General features: G+C 34.4%; 1 protein-coding gene across 1 annotated transcript in view; it reads right to left on the reverse strand.

The window, feature by feature from the left end:
* Positions 1-22418, reverse strand: part of LOC150082877 (HEAT repeat-containing protein 3-like) — a 189790-nt gene that overhangs the window by 9387 nt on the left and 157985 nt on the right. Inside the window, exons 11-13 of the mRNA XM_090378307.1 lie at positions 20214-20350; positions 12397-12641; positions 8668-8841 (exon numbers count right to left, since the gene is read on the reverse strand). Of these exons, the coding sequence (XP_090234433.1) occupies positions 8668-8841; positions 12397-12641; positions 20214-20350 (556 nt within the window). The remainder of the gene's footprint in view (positions 1-8667; positions 8842-12396; positions 12642-20213; positions 20351-22418) is intronic.

Raw genomic sequence — 22418 nt, forward strand, 5'->3', positions numbered from 1 at the left:
CTCCAATTTATACATTGGTCTTTCCTGAAATCCAAATATATGATATCAAAATTATTTTTTGCATCCAGTTCCTTTGTAACCACATCATAATATCCTATCAAATTTGTCAGACAAGACTTTCCCTTAACAAACACATGCTGAATTATTGCTGCAGTCTTGTCTAGATGATTCTGCAATGCATCTTTAACCAGTGACTCCATTATTTTACCTGAAACAGAAGGACTATGTATATTTAAAGTGCTTTACTGGAACAGAAGTTAAACTAACTGGTCTGTAATTACTCGTGTCACCCTTCGATCCCCCTTTGTGAATTGGGGATACATTTGCATATCTCCAGTCAGTGGGAACCTCCGCTGAGTCCAAGGATGCTCTCGTAATTATGGCTAAGGGTTTGCTCAGTTGCTTTGCCATCTCCTTTAATATAACTGGATATATCCCATCCACACCAGGTGCTTTTCTTATGTTTAACTTCAACAATTTCTCCTCCACTTTGCTCTCAGTTATTACAAAATCATTAAGCACCCTGCTACAATTTGATAATCTTCTGCCATTTTCAAACCTTAATAATTCCTCATGTGTGAATGTAGATGGAAAATACTCATTCAGTTTGTTTGCTATCTGAGCAGGATCATCAACAGTCGAACCATCGATATCAAGTGGACCAATCAGATTCATCCCCTTCCTTTTAGAGTTTATATAAGTAAAGAAATCCTTGCTGTTTTTCTTAGCATCTTTTGCCAAGGATTTCTCGTAATCTGCCTTCGCCTGCCTAACCTCCTTTGTGACCTGATTACAGACTAGCTTATATCTGCCATAGGCTTCTGAGTCGCTTGATAATGTTAAGAGTTGGCGGTTAATTGATTTCTCTGTTACTTTAGAAAGAGTAGAAGTAATTGCAATGGGAGAGATTTGTAACCCTTTTTAGGAACTGGCTGGATATGAGCAAATTTCCAAGCAGAAGGAAAAACACCTTTACAATAAGAAAGTGAAAAAAGGCAGCAAAGAAAAGGAGTAAGTTCAGGAGCACAGGTTTTGAGAACAAGTGAAGAAATACCATCAGGACCTGGAGCTTTTTTAGCATCAAGATTTGTCAAAATCCTTTTGGCGAAGACCACAGGGGCCATTGAATGGTGGGAGGTGTTTTACCAAGATCATTAATACATGAGTTGGAAGAAAAATGAGATGCTAGCAGGTCAGCTTTATCCTTGGCCGAAGTGACAACAGAACCATCTGGTTTTGACAGAGTGGGCAAAAGTTGTGGCCAATAGCTTTAGCAAGAGACCAGAGTGCTTGGCTACCATTAGGGCAAGAAGCAAGTTTTCTAGTTTGGACTGATTAATAACTGCTTTAGAATTGTTGCGAGCTTTGGTGTAGGCAGAAAATGAAACTGAAGAATTGGAAACATGCCAATTACGATATGCAACGTTCTTCTCTTGAACAGCCTTAGCACATTTATTGGAAAACCAAGGTTTAAATAATTTCACTGACACAATATGAGCAAACAGTAATCAGACCAAGGAAAAGAAATCTCGCGGTCATCCCATTTTGCATTCTTGTAATGCCAAACAATACGAGGTTGGGAACAGCCATGAGATAAAGGCTCCATTGAAGAAGAGACAATCTCCAAGTTCTAATCTCTGGTGCCTTAAGGACCACTCACTTCGACCCTGGACTTAGAAGGGTTGTTTGTGAGAAAAAGATCAAGCAAGCGTGATGGCTGTGTGATTAGGATTGTCCAGTATTCTTGTAGGTAAATGAACAATCTGTGCAACATCATTAGCAACTGCAAAAGCCTCAGCATCTTGACCAGCTGGAGTTATGAAAATTAAAATCACCAAGGAAGATTACCTCACTGTTAGGAAAGTTGGACTGGAGGAAGTCAAAGAACTCCAAGTGATTAGTGGAGTTGGGAGAACGGTAGAGACAACAGATGAATTTGACACAATGAGTAAGGATATTCCAAATTGCTGTCTCTGAGAAGGAACATCGGAACGGACATATGCACAAGTACCACCTTTGAGGCGAAAGGAATCATACAGCGAATAATTTGGGCAAGTGAGATGAGCAAAAAGTACATGGGATTTGGCAGACTGAAAGTGGAAAAGGACATTGTTGAGATTAGAATTGAGACCATATATATTTATAAAATGAACTAGAAAGTGTTTGGGAGGTTTAGATATTTTTTCAGATAAGCTTACTCTATTAGTTTGACAATTCGTGGTGTATTCAATAGTAAGAAAAAGTGTGGGGGGGGGCATGCTGTATGAAGTAATGAAATTTTTGGATATGGCGTACACATGGTAAGAATATACCCAGATCCTTGACATAACATGGCCTCGACAAACCGAATATAGTCGTATACTGAGGAGCAATATCCCAATTTGTCTGAAATGTAAAATAATGAATCAATGTATACTCACCACCATGACATGGAAGAGAAGCTGGGAACTATACAGAAAAGAACGGAATGAATTATAGTCGGAATCAGACTGTTAGATAAGAAGAGAAACACATGGATTAAGCAGCAAACTTAAGTAAAGGACATTCTTATCAAAACTAAAGAACTAAAAATGGCCTTGGGCAGGAAACATAGCTCAAAGACATGATGACAAATGCACTAAGAAAATAACAGTATGGTACCCAAGAGGAGATGGACAGATGAAATTCACAAGTTTGTGGGTAGTAAGTTGATTGGCTGCTGCACAAAACAGTAGTAACTGGAAAATTGCTGGAGAGGCCTTCATCCTGCAGTGGATTTAAAATGGCTAATGATGATACAGGAGAGTTTTTTTTTGGGGGGGGGGGCATAAATTTAAGCTGAGGAAGAATAGTTGAATGGAAGTTTGCCTTCAGCCAGCAGGTTGTTGGAACATGCTTCCATCTGTTGGTGTGGAAGTGGATGGGTGAACTGTGTAGTTTTTTTTTTTGGCTGATGCTATATAAGCTTGCTTTCTTGTATCATCTGCCATTACAACTACTACTACTATAATGATTCTTTTGAAATAATAATACAGTAGAACCCAGATAAGAAATTTTTCCCTGTACTAGGTTTGGTTACTTAAGTCTCAATTTCAACTCTATACGTTGTAATCTATTATTTTCCCCGCATAAAAAGTTTGGGATAAAGAATACACAGTGTATTATTATAATAACGTTTTTTAAATATAGAAATAAAGAATTTCTATATTTATTTCTTCACATGTGAAGCACAGTAAAGCATTTGCCGTTAAGTAAGTTCTCACAGTTTTGAATTATCTGGTGGATTGTTGCTGTGTCTTATCGTAATTGTGACTTTCACATAACTCCTTGGCAGTTTTATATTAATTATACTATATTATAATTTTCTAATTTGGAAGGGTAAACTCCAAAGGAATAAAAAGGAAGGCTTCAACATTAAAAGAAAAACTTGATGCCATAAAAACGTTAAAATCAAATCCCTCTTGTACATGAGTCGAGCTGGCAAAAATGGGATTACATCACAAAAAGAAATGTTGAACTCAAATGTCCTTAATGTTTCATGTAAAGTTAGACGATGTGGAGAAGGCCATCGAAATTGCTGATAGGCTTGGGATGGATTGATAGATTGAAGAAGAAATATGGTTTAGTTTACAAAGTACTTTGCGGAGAATCTTCTAGTGTGAATATATTACAAGTTGATGAGTGGAGAAAAAGGAAACCATATAGTTTGATCAAACTATAGAAAGTGTCGTATTTTTAATGTTGATGAATTAGGACTCTTTTGTAAACTGAGTAAGGAGAGAATTACAGTGCCAGTTGGGGCTAATATGGATGGCTCAAAGAAACTACCATTGCTTGTGATAGTAAAATCCAAGAAACCACGCTGTCTCAAGAATGTGAAAACACTTCCATGTAAATAAAGGACAATAAAACAACATTATTATAATTAGCTATATGGTGCAAGGAAGCCTGAGAGAGTCAAAAGGGAACCACCAAGAATGATGATATCCAGCTCATACTCACGAGATGTGAGCCCCTGGAGGTGGATGGCCCGTGCTCTTTTTTATGAGTTTTTAAGAGCTCTAGATTCAAAGACGGCAGGAGAGAATAGTAAAATTCTTTTATTTGTCGATAACTGCCCTACTCATCCGAAAACAATGAGCACTTAATGTCCATGTGGAGTTCTTCCCTGGGGATCCCACGGTAGTTGTACAACCGATAAATCAGGAACTAACCAAAGTTTTAAAGATGCAATGCATTATTTAGAATGCATCAAGGGATACACTGAACCCTACTGTTATATTAATTCCTTTAAAAAGGCTGGGTTCTGTGATGAATAGGAAGGGATTTTCTACAGAGTAGTTTGGGATTTACAGTAAATTTTTATGATTATGTTGATGTAGACGATGATGTTATTGCATGTGAATTGCAAAGTACCGAAGATCAAAACAAGATGAGCCTGCTGTACCAACATTCCAAGATGCAATGGTTGGCTTCTCTTCACTGCAATTCATTCACAGTATGCCCAATGTTCCCGAGTCAGTGTTGAAATGTGTTAGGGAAACATTTATTTTGTATGAAGTTCTCCCAAAATATTTCAAGCAGTCTTCCCTGGATAGCTACTTGAAAATATAAATGGGTTTTTTTTTTTTTTTTTACTGCTGGTAATTATTGTAATTAATTTTTATCATTCTCATTAAATCATGACTAATAAAGATTGTTTTGCATTAAATGACAATTTTTATTCTTGATAGTTTTCCTACAATTCACATGTATGTGTATCATTTCATTTTTATTTGTGTAGTTAATATTTCATACCCTTAGGTCATTTTCCCTCATAAGAAGTTCTAAACATCCGGGTTCTACTGTATTTAGTGATATTTATTAAAATGAAATTTTGACACAATAAGATGATTCATACAATCCCAAGAAGTATGCCATAATGGGATTTTGCTGTACAGGTGACCCCCCTCCCCTCTTAACACACAATTCGTTCACAAAAAACAGAGTGCTAAGCAAGCGCCATATTCCCGTAATGTAACATATGTATTTGTGAGTTGCAGCCTGTGCCATAGGATATTTCCTAATCAATAATAAACGATAGCCAAAAGACGCACAAATGTTGGTCAAAATATTTACTATTAAAAAATTTGTATATATAAAATATTCTCCATTACATACATATATATAATTATGTGGCAAGTAACTACATTACGTATCAAAATTAAACTTAAAATGCCAATTAAAATCATGAATTTATTAATCCGACGGCCCTGGGCTGTCGAGTTTTCATAACTTTGGCCGTCTTCCTAGTAAACTAAAAGGGGTTTTACTTTAAAATCCCTGCAGCGTTACCACCCAACAGTAAAGTCAACCGACCCTTCACCGCTTTGAAGCATGCCATGTTTTTTTTCCTTCTTTCGATACGAAACTTCTTTTAGGCATTCGTTTCCAAAAAAGTTCTGTTTCATCTATGTTAAAAACTTTAACACCACTCTTCAATAATTTTTAGTTCTTTTTTGAAAGTTTCATCTTCTCCCTGGATTTTAAATGGTTCCACATTTTTTTTTTTTTTTTTTAAGGTGAGCTTTCTTCAGATCGTCATATAGGCTAATCGCTTTTTCTTTAATAATATTTAACTAAATGGAATTGTGCGTTGGATATTAACTTCAATAAAATTATTTAGAAGTTTCTCCATTTCAATTACAATAGCCAGCCTAGTTGCTTGCAGTGGAACAGCTGTCATTCCCACTGCTAAAATTAATTCTTTATTTTTTATAATTGTTCTTACAGTTAAACCTGCCAGTCCTAAATTATTGCACACATCCACTTGTCGTTGAACAGAATTGATTTGCTTCAAAACGTATAATTTAATTTTCAAATTCAGTACTTTTCGTACCGCATCCAGACATTGTTCCTTTTTAATTCTTATCCGCCATTATTAATCTTCGAAAATGTAACTGTGTTGCATTAATTATGATACAATGGTCAAGTAAACTGTCTGTTAGGGACGATGTCTCTTGTACCAAGTGATGACTAGACTTCGGATAAATGCATAAAACGCAAATATTACAAGCAACATACTTCATCGTGTTTTTTTTTTTTAAATGTTTATCTAGGAACAATGTAACAAGTCACCATAGTGCAATTAAATTAGCATGGGAAACTGCTATTCATTTTCAAGCTATCGACTACATCAAATGAAAAGTTTTCGTTAAACATGCCAAAAATTCAATTTGTACGCTGGTAAAAGAGTATTATAGTGAGTTGTGACAGTGTTAGAGTGAGATATTGGTTATAATATAAGAACAGCATAAAGTGAACTATGTTATAATGAGGGCCTGCTGTATTGATTTCATTGCAAAAGTACTACAAAATGAATGACAAGGAGGCTGAAAGGCTTAACTGAAAAAAGAATAGTTACAGACTACTGAGACACCCTGTTTTTATATGATGAAACTGCCAAGCGAAGGAAGAGTATAAGAGAGTAAATAAGACATCTAATCGGTGACAAGACAAAAGTGCTGGATTTGTAAACAAACTGGCAAATGAGTCAAGCACTACTTTGCAAAGATTTTTACAGATGAAGGTGTGTTTGAACCAGGAGGAAACAACTCTGTCCACCCCCTAGGGTGGGGGGGGCATTAAGTTCAGTTTAAAAAAAAAGTGGCACAAGAGTATCAAATCATTAGTAACGTCAATTACATGTATGAACCTCTTGGATTGGAGAAGCACTAATGTCCCTATCCATAAGTGAGGACCTAAAGGGGTGACTGAAAATCGAGACTGAGTTTGACTTCGACGATGGACAATATTGTGGAGCCTACGGTTCAAGACACAATACAGACCTCCTCAATAAGAATGTAATCTTAAAGGGATCGTGGAACGAGTTTATGAAATAAAGCCCTGCTTGATCAAATATAATTAATTATTATGACAAGGTCATAAAACAATTAGATGTAAAAAACTACTACATTATGTACCAAGACTACAGTAAAGCTTTTGATAATATGGATCCCGTGAGAGGGTATTGTGAAACTTGGGAGATAAATGGGTATTTTTCGGAGTCCCACAGGAATTAGTTGGAATCCTCCCCATTTCTGATTTTTAATGAAGGTGCACAGGAGAAGCTGTCAAAGTTTCACGTGCCTGGGAAACAGAAACCGAAGAATAACTTACAAACTAGGGTGGAAAATCTCCATTATTTTTGTAACGAATTACAATATACTTAAATGTGATGCTTACCATACAGTGTAAACAGGTGGCTAGGAAGGCACATTGTATTTAACCAGTGATTTATCAGACCTTTGAAAGTAGTACGATTTCATTACTTTACCTTTTTCACATAAGACAACTAAAACTGCATTCGGAATGACTTAGAACATATTTATGATGGGGACCCAAAGGGCATGAATAAAATGAACCAGGAAGGTATATTTTCACTGGTAGGAGAGACAAGGACCAGGGTACACAAATAAAATATAGAACCTTATGGGATCAAGGTGGCTGAGGTACAGATAGTGGCACCATTTCACATAGAACTGGATGGTCAATTTTTGCCACACCTTTTCCCACAATATATATAAAAATCCACTTCCTTGCATCATTTGAATGCTCTAATACTAATAACATTTTAAATACAGTAGAAAGTCAGTTATCCGGAATAATTTGAAAGGCTGATCTTTCTTCTTTTTTTTTATTAACAGTAATACAGTAAGCTCTGGTTATAGTGATCACATTTGCAAATTCAATTTTGATTCTAATAAGTGAAAGATCGAGTTTACTATCTGTTTATAACAGATTGTATGAACTTTCTGAAAATTGCCAATTGTTTTATAGTTATGTGCTTTAGAAAAATATCACAGAGACTACTGAGTTTTCTCGGAAACCACGAGTGCATTTCAGATTTGGTAAGAATATTGGGCCGAAACTGTGCAATTAATTATTTTTCTCATTTTTTATGGTAAAATGTGAACGAAAAGAAAATATGTAGTTTTAACATTGCAGCAAAAAATGGAGATTATTAATAGAATTAGAAAAGGCGAAAATTTAGGAAATCTTTCCAAAGAGTTTAATGTGGGGACTTCAACATCAAGAAAAATTTCAATGCTATAACAGAATTTGTGTCAATTATGGATAGTGAAGGAGGATCTAGCAGGAAAAAGGCTATGTTGAAACCTGAAAATGCCGCTTTAGAGAGTGCATTCACTTTATTTTTTTGTTTTCTTCAGAGCAAAGTTTAGGCGAACCAGTGTCTGGTCCAATGTTGTGTGAAAAAGCATTGGATTTTAACTGAAAATTAATAGGTAATGAAGATTTTAAGGCAAGCACAGATTGGCTGAAAAACTTTAAACTGAGACACAGTATGCGAGAACCTTTCTGCAGACGAATCAGCAGAGGTATCCTTTGAAAAGTAAGTTTGTTTCAGTTATAGTAAATTACGAGAAAGAAAACGTTTATAATGTTGATGAGACGGGCTTATCATGGAAAACATTACTAAGAAAAACCCTAGCCAGTAAAATAGAAATGCCTGCGCCAAGTTTTAAGACTAGAAAAGAGTGAGTTGCAAATGCCACTGGGATGCACAGATTGTCCGTGCTAAATATTCCGGATAACTGGCACTCTACTGTATTAGATTGTTTATATCATACTATTGCATCTATCTCCTATAACTAATATATTCCAATAACTATGTAACTTTCTCTTTACCTTTCCCTTGAGTACCGGTAAAAGGTGGCTAAATCTGTCAACCAAACCAATCTCTTGAACAATAGGATCCAAGTGGTCTTCAGCAAAAACATCAAAAGTGGCATCCAGTGCTTCAGCAATAACCCATAGTTCTGAATCCTTAGTAATTACTTCTAAGAGGAGCGATCCAATGACCTATAAAAAGAATTAATTTGCAAATGTTTGAGAAACCCAAATACTGTATTAGTTATTGGCCTGTCATTACTTTATCCTTGGAACATGGAAAACTAATTACATATGATAATGGCTAAAAGACTCCTTTGAAATGTCAGTCTGTAAACAAGAGTTATTTAATTTATTTTTTATTGTTCTGGAACTGAGAAAGAAAAAAGGCAGTTTTAAATTTGGGAAGTAACTTATCCTTTGCTAGAGCCTAATAACAAGATGTGACTTGTGAACATAGAGGAGGAGAAATCATAGAAGGGATATGTTGCTACTAGTAGTAGCCCTTGCAAAAATTTTGAAATTGGTAGCAGAGTTTTTCTCTAGCTGTCCTAAAGAAATATAGTATCAATATATACGTGTAAATGTATTCAGGATCGGTCTTTCAAAATGATCCTGAATACATTTGCAAAACACGAAAAGACGTGTTCTCCTTTGCTGCAAGGTACGTTCAACACGACCAGTCAGAGTGGCATTTTGACTGCGACATACTTCTAAATCCTTAAATTACTTAACTTGAAGATGCTAACGATAAAATTATGAGTTCTGAATGTATTAAACGTAACAAATGGTAATGAGTGATGAGCTCACGTGGGGACATATAGTGAGCTGTTATGTAATCGTAACGATTAGTTCTTTCTTTTAAGGTAGACAGCGCTAGCGGAGAATTTTTCAATTGGTAGCAGAGTTTTATTATTATTATTTATTTTATTTTATTTTTTCAGAACAAAGGACACAACTGTGTGAATGTGACAATTGTTAATCAGAAAAAAATGCCTTACCAACTTAGACTGTTTTTTTTTAACAGTTAACATCTTCCTGTGGTTCCATCTATGAAGTGAATGTTGAACTATTCTTGTTGGTAGTATTAAATATATGTTTCAACCTGTAGAGTAGCAAAAGTGCTTTCAAAGATTGGCTAGTCATTTCTGTGATAGCAGCTGTGGTGAAGAGAAATGCATGTTGCTTTATGTCAGCATAAAAATGATTGAATATTTTGTGAAGTTAAATATGCAAGGGAGAGACTACATGTTTAGTTAGCTACAAAGTTTAGAAACAGATATCTGCATGAAGTGGTGGGGGAAAGAATCTGTATGAGAGTTTAAACTTAATGAGGAGGGCATATTTATCTTTCTAGAGTGAAACAAACAAGGAGGCAAGGCACAGATTCAAATTAAGGAAAAATAATAGACTAACTGTAAGAAAGTTTGCTTTTAAAAGCATAATTAGCTATTGGAAGTTACCATCTAGCCTTGTAGAGTTGGGGGGGGAGTCGGCTTGCGTAGGTTTTTTTTTTTCTTTTAATGATACAACAGTCTTGCTTCCTTCAATAATTCTACCATTTTAAACACTAATCTTGCCCATCCGGTACCTGTATATTGAACAAACCCTGCCGTTGCTTCAACATGTGCAACTGTCATTGTCATTATAACTGAAAGCTCTAAAACCCACTCTATTCTACTGGGAAAAACTTCAGTAACATATACTATCCTATCAAAAGTAATAACGTACTTGTGGTTATGAACTAAACATATTTATTCAAAGAGATTAATAGTGTGTTGGCCCACCTTTGGCTATAATGACCATGTGTACTGTGGAAGACTTTCTGGTAATGTTGAGAGCTATATCCACAGAATTATCCAGAACATCAATGTAGTATGTAGCATTCACTGTGACCAGTAGACCTAGTCCATGCCACAAGAAATACTCCCAGATTTTTACAACTTCATGGTTAGGAAGTATATATCCTGCAGCAGGCAATCTCCAAGTCCAAAATGTCAATGAATGTGTAGAGGAATTGTTAATCCACAGAACTGATTTCCAACGAGTCACAGTCCAGGTTCAAATACACATCATGAAAGTCAATGGTGTGCATTTGTTTTTATCAAAGACATTGGCTGCAATTCTATATGTTTTGGAAACACTTAGCAATTTTTCTGTTGCTACTCTAGTAAATCATATTTTTAAAAACTACAGATATACAGAAAACTGATTTTAATTTCTTTATTCATATTGTTATATATGTAGAATGAATTAAAGGATCTGGATCAACTTAAATGAAATGCACAAATATGCTTTGTCTCAATAAACTTCATATTATATCCAGCAATGGGAAGAGCCTTTGTTGATACTTGGCAATAAACAAAAAAAAAACAAAGTAAATTCTCTGAAAAATGTGAATCAAATCTACCACTGGACATTCTGGCATATAAGTTGACCTTTGAAGCACTAAATAATAGTATAAAATCTTAAACTTGCATTAAAGGCATGTGCTCGGGGGATAGAGAGAAGACAAATTAATACTGATATATTTTTTTACACAACTAAGCACTGTTGTTCATCATGGAATTTGTCAGGAGTTATTTCAGTTTTATTTATCAAGTTCTCAAAAAGGAAACTTTTGAGATTGTCAACCTCTTATAGCAAATGTAATTGCAGATTTGCAGTATAGTATCCAACAGACAACAACGAATAGCTCAGTTATGTAATCAAAGCCTCCCATATATAAATATAACATTGATAAATAAGAGTGTCATCACCTTTGCCTGTAGGTTTTGGTTTCATAACCGTCATACTATACAAATTTGATATGCTGTATGAAGTAATTTAAAAAATGGACAACCTAATGGTGAGAAAAGATTTCGAATATGTGGGGTACAGTCTAGCAACCAGGCACCTTACAGGGAGACCGTGCCGAGGTCTATATGGCTCTGAAAGGAGATAGTGAAATGAATAAAAAATAAAATTATTAAATTTTCAGTCATAAATTATTCCAGAATTAGGGGCCATAAATTTAAATTACAGTGCAATTGATTTAGACTGGATTGTAGGAAGTTTTCTTTTAGTTGGTGAGTTGTTTGTTTGTTATTTGGTTTTTAGGAGCATTAGAAACTAAGGCCATATTGCTCCGGGGATATGCGGTAGTCACTCCCTGACCTTTCCACATCCATCGTATTTGGTGGGCACAGGCTTGAACCCCGGTCTAATCAAGAAGTGTGTGCTATGCACTGCTGCTCCTGCCCGCCTGGCTATGGAGGCACCAGTTGGTGAGTTGTAAATTACTGGAATAAGTTAATTCTGTGGGTGGCTGAGAGCTTGGGGAAATTCAAAAACGAGATGTATAGTTACCTGTGTGAGGAGGGAAACAGGTGTTTTTTCTTTATTTTATTTGTTTTTGGCAAAAGCCCATGGCTTCCTTGCACTATATGGCTAATATTAATACTAATAGCTTGTTACAATGTAAACTTGTAAAAATAATAGAATTAAAAATGTTCTTAATGCAGATTTTATTGTAATATACCATTAACCAATATTCAAAAGATGACTATACAAAAGGCAGTTGACTTATATGGTAAATTAAATGTAGGGATCAATGAAATTAGGAACTGCATGACCACTATTTTCAAATTAGAAAATTGTAGAGCATATCTTAATTAAAAATTAGGCTGAAAAAATTTCTTCTTGTCAGTGTAAGTAGGGATAGTTTTGGTTTGTAACAGGAAAATAAATTCTCTATAGTTCTCTTACCTTAACTAGAGTGTAAGAAACATCATTAAGGTCACTTCCTAGAACACATCCTAGAATTCCTAAAATCCTGACTATGTTTGCACGTACATTAGCATCCTTTGACTGGTGACTCACTGTTGCAAGAAGCTGTATATCAGATTCTGTCATCTGATTGAAACTTGATGCTGAGCCCTCCCTTGCCAATTTTTGCAATACAGCACGAACTGAGCTGGTAGCAGCTTCCAATAATTCAGTATCACTGTGATCTGAAATAATAATAAATAAATAAAAATTCTGCCAAACTGTGAAATATGAGGGCCATTCTGAAATTAGTACCTCCAAAATTTAAGCATTATCCCTAATATCCTGCAAATTTTCAGCACTGCAGGATATTGTCAGGGCAGTAACAGTCTGTGAAAATGGAGGGTGACATTGATGTACATATGAGTATGTTACTGAGTTCCTGAATGCAGAGAACATTACACCCGAGATGTCTGAAAAACATTTATGGGGACTAACAAGTCGATGTGAGAAGCAAAGGTATGTTTGTGACGACAGTATTGGTTTGAAGGATATGCCAAGGCCAGTCTATCCTTGAACTCCTTATACCAGGAGTGGCCAACGAGTCGATCACGCCAAATTTGGTAGTATACCTGCGCGGTCAGGTATACTAAAAAATTTTATATTGCGTAGCAGGTTTTGTTACCTGTGCGTTATTTATTTATTTTTTTAAAAGAAGCTTCAAAAATAGGAATGAAGAGATTTTGAAAATTTATTTATTTACTCTTTTTTTTTGCATGATTGAAGATTTCATTAAAGGAGCAACAGATTTCACCATAATAACGTAAAATACCACAGAATTACAGCTGTCAGCATTATTGGAAATGCAATAAGATTGAGTTTACTACCCGTTTATAATTAGATTGTACTAACAGAAAAGCCCAATAAACTGGAAAGGGCAAATTGTTTTTATTGTTTTGTGGTCATTTTGGTTTTTTTTTTTTTTTTAACGCATTAGCAACTAAGGCCATATTGCTCCGGGAATATGTGGTTTGGTTATTCCCTGACCTTTCCGCATCCTCCGTATTTGGTGGTGATGGGCTTGTTTTATGGTCGTGACCTCCAGAAATATCACAAAGGCATTCAAAACTGATTCTTATAAGGATATAACCACACAGAGCAATAAATGGTGGTGTGTTTGTCTGGTTATTTTGGAACTGATTCCTCATTCAGGAATCCTCTTCATCAATCATCCTACATTAGCTGTTCAAACAGAATATTTTTCTGGTTTGCGCAACTTAAAAGTGTTTTAATTGGTAAGCATTGCTTTTGCTGATTTAATAACTGGACAGTACTTATATGTTAATTTTTAATACCTTTTGATTTAAAATAAATACTATGAAAAAGAGTATCATGTATCATTTTCATCAAGTGTGGGAACTAGAATACTTTTTTGTAATGGTGAGAGAAAAATGTTGCTGTCTGATTTGCAATGCTTCCGTGGCTATACCCAATAAAGGAAATTTATAAAGGCACTTCAACGCACTCCGTGGTAAATACCAATCGGATTTTCCACCAAATAGTGACCTTAGAAAAAATAAATTAGAACTTAAATCCAGATTATTCGCACAACAAAATTTCTTCATGACACCTAATTTACAATCTAAAGCAGTAATTGTAGCATCATTTAAAGTGAGTCATCTTCTTGCAAAAAAATGCAAATCATTTTCTGATGGTCAATTCATCAAAGATGCGTTTTTAGAAATAACAGATTCTCTTTTTGAAAATTTTAAGAACAAAAATGAATTTAAAAGTGCCCTTCAAGATCTGCAATTATCTTGAAATACTGTGATGCGAACAATTGTGTACTCATATTGCTAACTGTGTGTCCTTTTCTTTACAACTGGATAAATCTACAGACGTCAGTGATACTGCTCGTTTTTCGATGATTCTGCCACTAGAGACGAACTGCTGGGTGTGGTTTCGTTAAAAGAAAGAACTAGAGGTCTTGAAATCTTTAACTCATGCAAACATTTTATTAAAAAAATTAAATTACCACTATTTAAGCTCATATCAGTAACAACAGATGGAGCTAAAGCAATGACGGGGCATCTTAACGGATTTTTTGAGTTACCACTGTATCATCCACCAACAAGTGTTAGCCAGCAAAGGATTAAATGCTAAAAGTGTTATGGACATCGCTTTCGAAATCGTGAATTCCATCAGAAGACAAAATCTCTTCAAATGAGACTTCAAAATGCAACTCGATGAAAAAGAACCAGATCTGACATTACACACAGATGTGAGGTGGCTGAGTCGGAGTAAGTTTCTACAGAGATTTCGAAATTTGCTGAATGAAATTAAAAAAATGATTATCAGCAGCTACAAGATATGGAGTGGTTGTGTGATCTGCCTTTTTTGGTAGATTTTACTAGTAAATTAAGTGATCTGAATTTGGAATTACAAGGAAAAAATAAAAATGTGGGCGACATGATTAGTAGTATTTCTGCATATAAATATCAATTTTTGGCAATGGCTAAGGATCTCAAAGAAGAGAGGGAAAAAAAAAAAAAAAAATCGACCATTTCGCAAATATGCATGATCATTTGCAAAAATATCCTGTTTTTGAATTTAATAGTGGGAAATATGTTTCTGAAATTGAGAATGTTGTTGACGATTTTGAAACCAGATTCAGTGATTTTAAAACAACTGAAGACATTGTTCAGTATATTTCTTATCCATTTAATGTCGACTTAGATACGAAACAAATTGCAGAAAAAAATCGCTGTGATTTTTCACATGGAGCAAATAAAATTATTACATTTCGAAACGATATCTTTCTAAAATCAGAAAAAGAGTTTTGGAAATATGCTTGCTGAGAAAAGTATCCAAATGTAAAAAAATGCAAACTATTATATTTAGCCCCCCCCCCATAATTAAATTCATCTTCCGTGCTGTGCCTTGTGTTCTATGGTCGAAAAACCCCAGTTTCTTGGGAAAAAAAACCTTGCTATCTACGTCTGAGACAACTAACTCAGCCACAGAGTGAAAAAAACTCATTAAAGTTCCTCGCATCATCGACGGGATTCAAACCCGAGCCTATTCCACCCGATTTGGGGAGGATGGTGACGATACCAGTGTGCTACCCCGCACAGACTGTAAAAAAATGCAGTGAACTTTTAAATTAAATTCCTGTTTTGGTTCCACATATCTATGTGAATTGGCCTTTTCATATTTGAAACAAACTAAGAATCGCTGTGCTCTTACGGCCTTGCATACAGAAGATTCTTCACAGTTGGTCTTATCACAGTATATCCCCGATTTTGAAAGCTAGGCAGATGACACGAAGACACAAACTTCGCATAAATTAAAATTTTAAATACATATGAATTTGAAATAAGAATTCTGAATTGTATTTAATTTTAAAATTTATAAACATTTTTCAATATGTGTTGATTAATTTTTTTAACCTTCAGCAATGAAATTTTTGAGATGGTATATCGTGGCACATTTTGAAGGAAAAAAGTAGATTGCATCACAAATTAAGTTGGCCACCCCTGCCTTATACTAACAACTGTGGTTGGATGGGGACTTTTTTTTGGCACAATGGCCACAATATGCCAGTTTAATAGCTAAGCTATCATGTCTGTACAAGAGTGAGTATATGCAGATTGATTTGCATGTTGTCCAGACTGAAAGCCTCTTTGAGGATGAGCTCTTCACTTCATCTGAAACTGGCTAGCTACAGTTCCAAATAATTGATAGAACTTTAAGTAAAAATTCTTCCTATCTCTGACAAGATTTGTCATTCTACCAGAGTGACATGAATGCCAATATTATTCCTCATTTATTGCAATTCCTTTCAATCTGCATCATAAATTGTTTTGTTAATGAAGTTTGCCTATAAACAAATATAATAACATGCTTTCATTAAAGCTAATTGTATGCAATCATTAAAAATATAAATTTAAAATTAGTGGGGATCTTTCTATTCGATTCTGGTAGCATGCACTATCGTTTAATATTTTAGAAGCAACTTCAATTGCTAATGTGCGCTGGTTCGCATAAACAATGAGCACCAATAACAAAGAACACAAGAGTTTCATTTTCACTTATGAAAATGAAAAATGCTGGTGTAAACAACTCAAGAACCAATAAAGAAGAATAAGTTAATTTCTTTTTCAAAAGTGCTGCTATTCTTAGTAGAATAAGCCTTACCTCCATCACATGGCAGCAAATTATGCCACACCCAAAGAAAAGAAGAGGCAAAGTCAAACAAGAATAAATGCACGTGCCTTGAACGTGTTATTTTAAAAAATATAAGTTTTCGATATAAAAAAAAAAAATGGATTGTTCGCATCCCAGTTCTTACTGTTTGCCTAACTGTCCCACTCACACACACAGCAAGGCATTTTTGTGTAGCTATATTGCTGTCCAAGTAGCATGCCTATGATTTTAAAGTTAACACACCAACCAACCATGTTTTTCATACTTAATATTTGTCAACAACTTCAAGTTCCCATATGTTGCTTTCAAATGCACAGAGGAGTGGAATTGACCCATATTTATTTACATTACAGAGCAATGCACCTTTGAGACTCCTCTCTGATGTCAATGAAAAGTCTCCATGCATAAGACTGTAACTAATTGCTAAATAGTTCATCAAGTCATTTATATCACTGCAAAAATCCATAGAATTGTCCTCAGAAAAGCAGAGGATTAGTTCTCTGTGTCTGTACTATGATAAAAACGTCCCATGTGCTAGAAGCTTTTTTGACTTAAGTCTAGAACCAAGGAACTCTGCACATTCCTTTGGTAAATTTAAATCTCTTACCAGATCCTTGAGGGATGGACTTAATGTCTCCAGGCATGTAGACTTCATAAGTAGTCTTCCAATATAAGTTGAGGGCATGAATTTGTCAGGTTATCTCTATGTGGAACTGGTCTAATGGCAGATGGAATATTACGGTACACAATGCCCTTCTTACTCTTTGCATTGTGTCCATTTACATTAACTGAATAAAAGTAACAGTCAATCACATTGGTTTGTAGGCTCATCAAATTATGGGAGCTGCAAATAGCATAGTCTTCTTTTTACTTTGTTTCCACAATCTCAATGCTTCAACCCAGATTTGGCAAATTTTATGTGGAGCTCACTGTTTATCTTGGTCACCGAGTTTTACTCCAAAATAAGCACTTTACAAATTCTATAATATCTTGTCTTTGCTTGAGAACTACATAACTTCAAAATAAAATGAGCTCTCAAGGTCAAGAAACAAATGAACGAAGGCAGCATTGCCAACATGTGAAGATTTACTTTATAAATTCCCAGCATTTACTCCTAACTTAATACAGCTCATGACATCAACTTAAGTGATTTGTGAAAAAACGAATAACATTTCTGAAAACTGAGTTAAAAACAGCTATTAGTTTACAAACAACAAAAACTATGCAGAATGTTAGTTCTTATCTTCTAAGAACTAACTTCTACCATATTTCATCACTTAGAAAATTAAATTCAGTTTAAAACACAGGAATGCATTTCAGGATAATGTCTTTTTTGTTTTTGAACAAGTATCTCATGAGTTTTATTATTGTTTAACCCAACAGTTGATGAGGTGAATTACTTAAAAACAAAGAGCTGTTGATATTTTTAATATTAGGTTAGAGATAAGACACAGAAACTAGTAGCCACTGGGTTATAATTAATGTCAGTATTATTCTAAAAATCAACTTCAGGATCACAGAACATCTGAAAAATCACTGTTGCAAATTACGGCATTCCCTAATGAAAGGAGAACAAACTTCCTCTAACTAAAATTTCTTCGATGCAAATTTACTTATCACCACAAACCAAACTGTGACACTGATGATGATGATGTATAACATCATAGGCACACAGCATGGGTGGAAAAAATGCAATTTCTGGTAATGGTGCTCACTGTTACAGGCAATGCCAGTTCTGGCAAGTCTGTAGTTCATCCTGTGTTGACATTCATGCAGAGACTGCATGAATGTCAGCACACTGGGCAATTGCATGAATACTTCCTGTAACCACTACTGTCACTACCTTCCTACAGCATTTGCAGGACAACATAGCTGGGATTTTTGGAGGTTCAGTGTTAATAATCAATTCCAGATATGTCTACAAAAGGTTTAGGTTTAAAAAACATGATGCAAAACCTTCAATGCTTTTCTCACTCAATGAATATCAACCCCTATAGAAAATTTAATATCTTTGAATGCGGCAACTGGTAGCAGAATTTTTTTCTGATCACCATAACTGGCGTTTTTGTTGCAACAATAACGTAAAACACAATGTCGAAACATTCTAAAATTATCTACTTTATTATTTATTTATTTTTTAATTAAAAGAGAAAACCTAACATTTGTAACTCATATTTCTACTGCTCACTAGGGTAACATAAACGCATGCAAGTTGAAAGTTTATGATTTTTTCCCCTTGTTTTAAATGTTAGAATATGTCTTAGAATTTTTTTTGCATACTTTCGAAACACCCTATATCTCTCTAGTTACGTAAATGCATATCTCAGAAATCATTATTCTACATGATATAATAAGGCGCCTCCGTAGCCAGGTGGGAAGGAGCGGCAGTGTGTAGCACACGCTTCTTGATTAGACCGAGGTTTGATTTTTTCCCCTTGTTTTAAATGTTAGAATATGTCTTAGAATTTTTTTTGCATACTTTCGAAACACCCTATATCTCTCTAGTTACGTAAATGCATATCTCAGAAATCATTATTCTACATGATATAATAAGGCGCCTCCGTAGCCAGGTGGGAAGGAGCAGCAGTGTGTAGCACACGCTTCTTGATTAGACCGAGGTTTGAGCCTGTCACCACCAAATATGGAGGATGCGGAAAGGTCAGGTAATCCCGGAGCAATATGGCCTTAGTTGCTAATGCTCCTAAACACCAAATAACAAACAACAACAAACAAACATGATGTAATAACACTGAGCTATGTTCTGAATCCAGACTATTGGGCTTGTTTTTTTTGCACAGGTTAACTTCTTCATATTAATGTTTTGTAAGCATTTTTAATTACAATGTTATAACTATATACATTATGCGTGTATTAAATACAGAATAATTAATTGTCCAAAAATAACAGTTGTACTTTTTAACACGAGTGGTTAGAAAATTGATCTGTAAATAGGACTGACACAAATGAAACTGGACTGCCTGCACTTCCACAGGATGCAGGAAATCCTCTGGAAGTGCAGTTTATGCTATGATAATCAAAGTTGTTTTGTGATGGACAAGCTTTTTTACCTTCTTAACAAGCTCTAGACAAATGTGTAGTTTTAAAAATATTTTTTATTCAAATATGTCAATATGGTCCATGCAGCTGTAAAAATTAATTCTTAAAAAGGTTCTAGTGGTAAGTCAATTACATATTCACATTAACTAAAAATGTGTTGCATAATTGGAAAAATGTTCCTAAGAATACAGTTAATGTATATGCAAAAACAAATATACTGAACTAGCGTAAATCAAGAGGATACCTGTAATATTGAAATGTTATGCTCTGAAACAACAGATTGGCAATAAAACCAGAAAAATAACTATGGGATAAAATAGTCAATTGCAGAACTAGTACATATAAACAAAATCATAATTAGTATTGATATGCTAATAATAAGAAATTCACACTAAAATATGGTAAAACAGAAGAATAATGCATAAACTGTATTATTATCATTATTGTTACTGATAAACATAAATCATATGGTCACAAAGACACATTTTCCTTCTTTTAAGATCAGTTTTTTTAAATCCATGTAGGGAGGAGAGGGGAAAAAAAAAAGCAACTACCTGTTTGTTTAAAGGCTAGATGAGTTAAGTTGATCCAGAGTTTGTAAAGTTTTTCAGGTCCTCCTAAATCTTCCAAATCTAAAGCTTCAATTAAATTATGGATACAGAGTAATGCTCGGCACCTCACCGTGTGAAACCTGAAACATACCAAACTGTGTATTTATGTATAATTTTAAAAATTGAATACACTACTATTTCTCTTTTGCTATTTGAATTTATCCATATAATAAAGCACCTGCAGAAATAGTTTATGTGACTTTCACCTGAAATGCCACAAGAAAATATTTTTCTTACATTTTCCGAGAGGGAAAAAAATGTTTCTTGGTATTTTCATTTTATTTTTCTGAACACTTAAATTAATGCTATTAATCTAAACGACTACAGAAAATCTGAGGACCATACATAAATTGTATTAGGTTGAACAATTTTGCACATTTCATGTAAAATGTGAATTAGCCAGGATTGCCCATCAGTGATAGCATCAATTTGCAGGTTTTTTAATGTGGGTAGTTGCTTGGGGCTCTTAACAAAGTTCCACCCAACTTATAACATTGCCATTTAAAAATACTTTAGATTAATTTTATTCATCAACAGTACTGTAAAAATTATGGATACAGAGTTGGAATGTTTACTGATCAATAAAGAAGTTTTGGTTTTTTTTTTTTTTTTTTAGGAGCATTAGCAACTAAGGCCATATTGCTCCAGGATATGCGGTGGTCATTCCTTAACCTTTCCGCATCCTCCGTATTTGGTGGTGACGGGCTATAAAGAAGTAAGGTACTGAAATAGTTTGAGAACTTACGGCGTTTTTAATTTTTCTGTAAACAGAAAGCAGCAAAATACTATTACCCTAATTATGACTTTAAGAGATAACTGCTGATTATTACCTTTATTAACAGCATGCTCTGAAAATTTCTACCAGTTCCTTGGTCACATGTGTTAACAAGATATTGGTAGAAATTCCAAGCTGTTAACAAAGGTAATAACTGCAGTGTGACAGTGTATTAATTGGTGGTTATCTTTTAATAAACTAGCATATTCATGAGGGCAACAAAACCCAAGGGTTTTCATAAAGTGATTTTCACACTGCAACTATCGGGGTTCTAAAGGCTGCAGTGAAAAATATTCACATATGAATATTTCTCACTGATTTTTTCCTTTTTATTAATTCTATAAGCATTATACAAATAAAATATATCTGTATCACCTTCAAAATGTTTTTTTATATTGGAAATGTACCTATTTAGGATGTTTAAGGTATAAAATACCATTAAGAGAAATAATAATTAATATAAACAGAAACACAATTCACTACATTAAAAGAAACATCACAGGGAACATTCTGAGTTCACTAGATACTCAAACTTTTCACCAATGCCAAAATACAGGAGAAAAGCATGTTCTGAAAAAGAATAGGAATATATATTACAATGGTTATATAAAGGAAAAATTCAGACATTTATTCTTTTATATAAGAGTAAATGCAGATGTAGATTGCTCTGCTAGAGATGCCAAAATTGAGAGTGGCTAAAATTTCTGTTATTGCTCATAAACATGCATTTCTCTTCAGGAAAACTGACATACATTATGGCAGTGGTTTTCAACCTTTTTTTAATAACGGCACCTCTACTCAATTTAATGCCTGTTAGATCCGATTCTCTCTCTCTGTATATATCCGCTCGTGTGTGTGTGTTATATGATATTTATTACAATATAATTATAAAAATTACATTTCATAATACAAATTATATATATACATTATATAATTTTATTATTTATATAGAGGTACTAAGTAAACATCAATTATAGATCACCACAAAATTAAAAAGATACTGTACACCTTTCTATAATGAAATAAACATATAAATTAAAAAATAATAACAAGTTTAAGTAATTTAAACCCAAATTACACGGCACCACTGCATTATGGTGACAAATTATAGTGTTTAAAGAATGTAACTGCTGTAGTTTTATGGCTGCAATCAAGGTCTGGGATGATTCTATCAGCAAAGATGTGAATTCAGGAAGGGTCAATAGAAATGCTGTGTTTGTTATTTGAAGAACCACTCTGTTAGTGTCTTAATAATAATAATTAAAATTTCCTTAAATTTCTGTTTCTGTATTTAGTAATAATAAGGACCCATGTGCAGATAGCAATGGATGAGAATCTAAGGAATCTTTCTTAATCAGGATGCTGCTCATTCT

The sequence above is a fragment of the Mastigoproctus giganteus genome, chromosome 7 (assembly GCF_048544385.1).
Source record: "Mastigoproctus giganteus isolate SK-2022 chromosome 7, ASM4854438v1, whole genome shotgun sequence".
Lineage (NCBI taxonomy): Eukaryota > Metazoa > Arthropoda > Arachnida > Uropygi > Thelyphonidae > Mastigoproctus > Mastigoproctus giganteus.